At 43.5% G+C, this 7,578-nt stretch overlaps 1 protein-coding gene across 3 annotated transcripts in view; it reads left to right on the forward strand.

The window, feature by feature from the left end:
- LOC129514616 (alpha-protein kinase 2-like) overlaps positions 1–7,578 on the forward strand; it is a 117,666-nt gene that overhangs the window by 16,408 nt on the left and 93,680 nt on the right. For all 3 annotated transcript variants that reach the window (XM_055333350.1, XM_055333351.1, XM_055333353.1), the window contains one exon: positions 2,016–2,133. In XM_055333350.1, the coding sequence (XP_055189325.1) occupies positions 2,016–2,133 (118 nt within the window). The remainder of the gene's footprint in view (positions 1–2,015; positions 2,134–7,578) is intronic.

A 7,578-nucleotide genomic window follows, 5' to 3' on the forward strand; every position in this document is an offset into this window, starting at 1 on the left:
CCCAGTGTTGGGACATACACTAAACTTGCCTACCAGTCCCCACACCCATTAGCCGGATGCTTGTGAAACATTCTGGAGGTGGCTCTCAATATGTGACCTGCAGGTAGGCTTCAAAAACAAGGGAGGATTTTCGGGTGAGGTTTCCAGCAAGTGGAGGGAGAAAAGAAAACCACCCACAAGGTATAAGATACCACTTCCCTGTGTAAGTCTCATTTCTGGCTGATTATTCAGATCTATACTGCACAGAAGGAAAAAACCCGTCAGCCATTAAGAAACTGCGGGCATCAACCAGCCCTGATCGGTGTGAATAAGAAAACTGGGGTCCAAGCGATTAGAATGAGTTCCCCGTACCTTAGGTACCATCTTAAAAAAAAAAAAACACACACACACAACTATGCACAAAAATAGGAGCAACTCGATACTTCCTGAGAAGGAATCTAGTAAAATTGACTAGATGATTTTAGGGGGATGCAAAGCTGCTAAGAACAAGCCGAAATGAATTATCAGCAGCATCCTTGATGGTTTTTCAGGGAAGCTCATTTCTGGTGGTTTAGTCATTTGCCTGGAAGGGACTCCGCCAAGCCACTGGTAAAGAAGGATGTGTCCTTGCACGCAGGCCTGTCTGCTCCTGGTTCCGCGGACTGATTAGTCAGGCCCCTGCCTAAAGAGAGAGAGGCAAGGAGTGATAGCCACAGTGGCCACCAAGCACATTGATGGAGTTAGCACAGAGGTAGCCTGGCTGGGAGGCCCCAGATCAGACAAGACATGGGGAAGGAGGCAGGGCCTCTGAGCACCCTCAGGTCCTGTCCATGGTGCAGATCTCAGAAGCGCACCCAGCACTTCCCGTAGTGATCTCTGGGGCCGCTCACCAAAAATCCTGTGATGAATTAAACAGAAACACTAGAAGGATGGATCTAGAAAGTGTTTTGTTTCTCAATATTGGACTTTTCCTCTGATCACATGGCACATTTGGGTATGTTTTCAATGAAATAGAAGCTAAGGGGAAAGCTCACTGGGACACACTGGAAACCTTCCTTCAGCTATAACACGGGGTAGAAAAATCCCAAGAGGTGATCTGGGGTTTTACCAGATGAGTCCATTGGCATCACATCTGGTTAATGATCACAAGGGCAGGATGGGCTCCTTCTGAGGGAGAAGGCGTAGGGCAGTGTCTGTGATGGCGCCAGCCAGGTATGCACAGTCCCTGCCTGGGAAACACACATCCTGGACTCCTTCATCCTTAGGAGATGGCATTTTGCTCCTCCACTTCGTTCTTCCCTCTTCTGTGCCATTACAGTTAAAGTACAATTTTCCAAAGGTCAAGCGACTTCCCTGCAAATGTGCAACGAACATTTCAATGGTTTCATTCAATCTTTAAGTAAAGAGGGAACCAGAAAGTAGGAAGTCCTGGTCAAAGAACATTTGAGGAACTATTTATTTATGGGCAATTTGATAAAAGAATGTTAGGATAAGATTGCTGATCCAGGTAAAAATACTGGTTAATGTCCTATAGGGCAATAAACCATGACTTACAGAGTTATTTTTTTCAGACGGGCAGAGATCATTTACATCTCCACTGGATAAAAATTTACCAGTTTACGTGTAGCTTCACTAAATCTGGGAATTTTAATCAGTAGTAATCTTCGAATTAAACAGAGTACATTCCCCTAGATGGACCTTTGTCCCCCTATGACACTGAAAGAAGATCCTACCCACATTTTTGCCTCATATCCATGTTTTAGATAATTTTTCTTAATAGCTCCTTGAGATTAGGGAGAGGATCTTTCATTTTGGATGCCTCACCCCCACCCCAGTATCACATCATCTTAGGCATGTAGCATGCTCATTAGTGCTTACTGAGTGATGCATTTGAATCCAGGAGAGGGCATTCCCGAACTGAGATACTTCATCATGCTCATCCCTATTGCTTATTACCCATTCTTGTTCATAGCTTTATGATTTTTTTCCTGAAAATACTTAATGCAATAAGAACATTCTTATGTCTTCATTATCAGGTCAACCCAAGCCAGAGGTAACTTGGTATAAGAATGGCCGAGCCATCGATGAGTGTGGCATTGTTTCCAGTTGTGAATTCTTCCAGAATCAGTATATTCATGTGTTACATCTCTATTGGTAAGTAAATGTGCCTCTGTGGACTGTTTAGCAAGGCCCCTGCGTTATGTCATGTGCGGGTTGATGTCGGGGAAGGCCAAATGATTGGCTCCTGTTTGCTTTTCGTACTCCCATGTTAGATGCTATGAGCAGATGTCAGCCAAGGCATCCAGCTGAACTCTGTCTGGTAACTGTTCACACTCCTCTAATTTGCTGCCATTGATGGAATTACAGCTTTATCTAGACTTTTATTCAAGGTGGTCCGGGCATTTTCCTTCATTAAATGAGCTCTTCATTTAATCTTGTTCTCTCTGGAAAGTCAAGAAACGCAACAGGGTTTTGGCACCGTCATCCAACCTTTCTTGCGTAACAACGGAAGGAAGGAGGAGTGGCTGGCCATGATCCCATAGCACACTGGTGACGGCAGAAGGCTAGAAACCATGCCTTCTGGCTTGATTTTAGGAAGTAGTATGGTCCAGTACAGTGGTTTCTATTCTTTTTTGTTTCCCCAAGAACTATTTGTTTGATGAAATCAGGAAGCTCCACATATGAAGTAGAAAATATAAGAACTGCTTTGGTTGAAAGTGGGTGGACAGTCTGCGTGCTCTTAGTCCTCTGTGCTACAGAACTGGTCAGATGGTCCTTACGGGGACTCTGAGGAGCCCCAGGTCTACAGAGCATGGTATGAAAATGACCAGTAGGCATGCGCATGTGCAATAGCCTTGGATCTGAGAATAACAGAGTAAGAATGAGGTTTGAATTCTGGCTCTACTATTTTCTGGCTGTTTGACCATAGCCAGGTATTTAATCGTTCCAAGACTGAATTTCTTTATCTGCAAAATAAAAGGATTGCTGAGAGAATTGAATAATATCATGCTTGTAAAGTTCTTGCTGTGTACTAGTTGTTCAATAAACACTAGCTTTCTCATTTTTCTATCCATTCTTTTGTATCAAAATATGACCAGAGAACTCTTTATCATGGTTGAAATTCTTGACTTAACTGACTTACAGAATATCTAACTTGATAGTCAAGATGCTCATTTATTCATTCACTATTTAATTCATTTTTTAAAGATTTTATTTATTTATTTATTTGAGAGGGAGAGAAAGTGTGCAAGTGGAGGGAAGGGTAGGGGGAGAGGGAGATGCAGAACATCTCAAGCAGACTCCACACTGAGCACAGAGCCCAATGTGGAGCTCAAACTCGCCACCCTAAGATCATGACATGAGTCAAAACCAAGAGTCAGACACTTAACCGACTGAGCCACCCAAGTGTCCCCATTTACTATTTAATTCTTTAAACAATATTCATCAAGCAGCTATTATATGGCAGTCCTGTTGCATAATGCTAGGGGTAGAGATAAACATTTTCCATGCTCTCATCAAACTTCGAGTCTAGTACAGAAGATAAATGGTGAACAAATCATGCCATTCCCTCCCCTGCTCCCCAGTATACCGGAAGCCAGCCCAGGTGCCACTTGCCACCCTCATCCATGGAGTAGACATTCCTGCCTCTTCACTCTAATTTTGTCAAGGCCTTCCCCTCCTTTCTCTTCATCCTGTTCAACTTAGAATCCATCTCTATAGTTCACAATAATTCTAGTTACGGCTCTGTCTAGCCTCGACATTCTCTTCTCTTTTGCACGGACACCTCTTTGGTGCTTATTTATTGCTTAGGATTGACAGTTCAGTAGACTGTAGGCCTCCTTGGGGTAGGAACCGTCTCTGTTTCACACTAATGCATCCCCTAGGACCTAGTAAAGTGCAACATAAATATTTACTAAGAGGATGGGTGGGTGGATGGTTTTATATGTACCATAAATATATATGATATTAATTTAGATCAACATTGGCAAACTTTTTCTAGAAAGAACCAGATAGTAAATATTTTAGGCTTTGAAGGCCAGATGATCTGTCACAACTACTCAACTCCACCATAGTAGTATAAAAGCAGCCATAGACTATATATATATATATATATTTAAGCATGGATGTGTTCCAATGAAACCATTTACAGAAACAGATAGGGGACCAGGTTTGGTCAATGGGCTATAGTTTGCTAATCCCTGGTCTAGATGGTAAGATCCTTGAGTATCTACATACTGTACTCTTGGTATGTTTTCCATTCTTGCCTTTGTCCCTCTGAGCACTCAATCCATATTCCTTGATTAATTTTAGTCTCACACTTAGCTAAAATATTATACTCACTTTTCTTAGCCAGGAGAGAGGCTTAATGAGTGTTCTTCGACTGATGGAATGCCACTTAAGAATTGAGGTTTGTTATTTACGTTATTTGCTGTTTATACAAGACCAGAAATGTAGGCACAACCAGTGTTTGTGGGGTAAGGGAGCTAAGGGATGGAGGAATGAGAAGACCATGATGAATCCCAGGGGCAGGTGGGCAGGTTAAAATGGGAAGAGAAATTTAGGAAGAGAACTTGAGCTGTGGGCGGGGCACGGAGTCCTCATTCTCATCCCAGAAGTCCAGCAGGTTTACTGTAACAACTAAAGACCCGAGTTGATGAAATGTACTCTTTCCAAACTCTTGTTTTGCCATTTTGAAAAGTAGCCTCTGGGAAAGGCATTCAGTCCTGGTACAAGGAAGATTGATGGGGCAATACGATATTAGATGCGGTTGTATTTTTCTGCTTAGGAATGTGCTAGGTACTAATGATCTTTTGAAAACTCTGACGTTTTAACACCAGTAAAGTTCTGAACCATAGCTGCCCATGAGCATCCTCCAAGATACTTTTAAAACCCTGTAATGCTTGGCCTTCGACTTTGACTAATTCAGTCTGGACCCCAGGTGATTCCAATGTAATTGCCCAAGGTGAAAAATTCTTATTTATTTATTTATTTATTTATTTATTTATTTATTTATTCATTCATTCATTCATTCATTCATTCATTTAATCTTTACACCCAACGTGGGGCTCAAACTCACAACTCTGAGATCAAGAGTTGCTTGCTTGGGGACGCCTGGGTGGCTCAGCGGTAGAGCATCTGCCTTTGGCTCAGGGTGTGGTCCCAGGATCCAGGATCAGGTCCGGCATCGGGCTCCCTGCAGGAAGCCTGCTTCTCCCTCTGCCTGTGTCTCTGCCTGTCTCTCTCTGTGTCTCTCGTGAATAAATGGATAAAATCTTTAAAAAAAAAAAAAAAAAGAGTTGATGTTCTTCCAACTGAACCAGCCAGGTGCCCCAAGATGAAAAATTCTTTACATCCTAAAACATTCACCTGCCAATGTAGTTTGACTTCTACCAGTGTGTTAAATGCTGCTTAGGCAAATGAATGGTATTTTGTGCAAATGTCCTCCAAAGATTAAAGGCTGGTTGTCAGGGGCAGCCCGGGTGGCTTCCCGGTTTAGCACCGCCTTTGGCCCAGGGCATGATCCTGGAAACCTGGGATCTAGTTCCACGTCAGGCTCCCTGCATGGAGCCTGCTTCTCCCTCTGCCTGTGTCTCTGCCTCTCTCTCTCTCTCTCTCTCTCTCTGTGTCTCTCATGAATAAAAAAATAAAATCTTAAAATAAAAAAGGCTTGTCAGTTATCATATTAGTCTCAGATTTTCTTGCCATCATCAGGACACCAGAAACCACCAGATTAACTCATAGTTCCCCAAAGAAAAGTACTTTTGTTTTTAACCTACCTGAGTTTAGTCTTTAGGTCATTAAATCTTCACTCTCAGATGTTCAAAAGCTCCTCTTCCTGTGTTTCCCAAGGATTTTTTTTTTTTCCTGTCTTCATAAACCCAATCTGCAGTTCCACTCTGGTCAAGAACTTATCAATGGACCTTCTGATTTTACCTCTTTCCTCACCTGGCATCATTCTTCTCTATCCCTGGTCCCTGGGTTCTCCTCCACATACCCCTCTAATCTTGTAACACCATGTGCTTTGAACAAGTGAGATTGCTCGAGGAGATTGATCAGGGCTGTTGTGACCTTTACATACCACAGGTCAAGTGTGCTTGGCAGGGGAGAAGTGGAAAGCCAGGAAAGCATTCCAAGGGAGGGCGACGTTAATAAAAGCATGGTTTGCACTGTAGCATGAAAACATTTTTTTTTCTTCAAAATACGTGGGGGTTGGGAGGAGGAGAAGAAAATGCAAATAGATGTTTTCTACCTCATAGAAAGTGAATTTTGAGGAGTGCGTATACATACAAGGAATTGTGGCCTTTTGTGAACACGATTTAAGGCAGCCAAACAGATAATCTGTCCAGGAACCCACACCTAGAGAGAGGCTCCTCTCCTCAGCAAGGAGGTCACGAGCAATCACATCCCACCACGATGAGAGAGCACGGATTGCGAGAGAGGTGGGAGGGAGGGGAAGCTGGAGTGAGTGGGGTTGGTCAGAAAGCCTGGATCCAAGGCAGGGGTGAGGCTGCTCCTCCTACCCCTCCTTAGCTCAGCAGTCCAGCCTGGGGTAGGCTGGAGGCGTGCCCTGCAGAGGACCTGGTGGGGGCCATGCACAGTCACCGTGAGCCCGTCTGCGCATGATGTATATGGGTTGAATAGTGTCCTCCCCAAAATTCATGTTCATCTGGACATCAGAATGTGACCTTATTTGGAATTAAGATATTTTCAGTTGTAATTATTACTGAAGGTGAGATGGTGGTGGATTGACGTGGGTTTTAATTCAATAATTGGTGTTTTTTTTTTAAAGGAGAAAATAGACACAGATGGGGACATAGCCATGTGAAGACAGGCAGAGCCACAGGGATTCAGCTACAAGCCAGGAAATGCCGAGGACTGCCCCCCAGCACTGGAAGCTAGGAAGGGGCAAGAGAAGATTCTTGTCTAGAACCTTCAGAGGGAGCAGGGCCTTGACAACCTTGATTTGGGACTTTTAGCTTCCAGAACTGTGAAAGAATAATTTTTTTTTTTTTACTACTCTCTTCATAGTAGTGTGTTATGACAGCTCTAGGAAACTAAAACATGATATACCTGAACATTTTAGGGAAAAAAGTGCTACCATTTGCCTATCTTGACTTAGGGGTGACTGACTTCTCTGATAATGTAGTACTGGTCCCAAAATACCAGCTGGATTCACCTGGGCCACCTGGGGGCATCTATGAGTCAAGGGGCAAGAAACATTTTTCCAGTTATGCCTCAAACTGGATATTGATTACTTAAGATTGTGAAGGAAAGATCAATATGAAGATTTCCTGGGTCACTTGTGTTTTGGCCCCCAGGGAACATTTGACAATGTCTGGAAATATTTTTGATTGTCACGGCTGGGAGGGGATGCTCCTGGCATCCAGTGAGGAGAGGCTAAGGGTGCTGCTAGACATTGGACATTGCCCGGGGCAATGCCCTACAACAAAGAACTATCCAGTCTAAAATGTCAGTAGTGTTGAGGCTGAGAAGCTATGTAATAAACCACCACAAAACAGAGTTCCTTGAAATGGCAGTGTTTTATTATTTCTCATGGTTCTGTGGGGGTGGCTGTGGTTCCTCTGCTGGCTTGGCCTG

The sequence above is a fragment of the Nyctereutes procyonoides genome, unplaced genomic scaffold (genome assembly GCF_905146905.1).
Source record: "Nyctereutes procyonoides isolate TBG_1078 unplaced genomic scaffold, NYPRO_anot_genome, whole genome shotgun sequence".
Taxonomy (NCBI): Eukaryota; Metazoa; Chordata; class Mammalia; order Carnivora; family Canidae; genus Nyctereutes; species Nyctereutes procyonoides.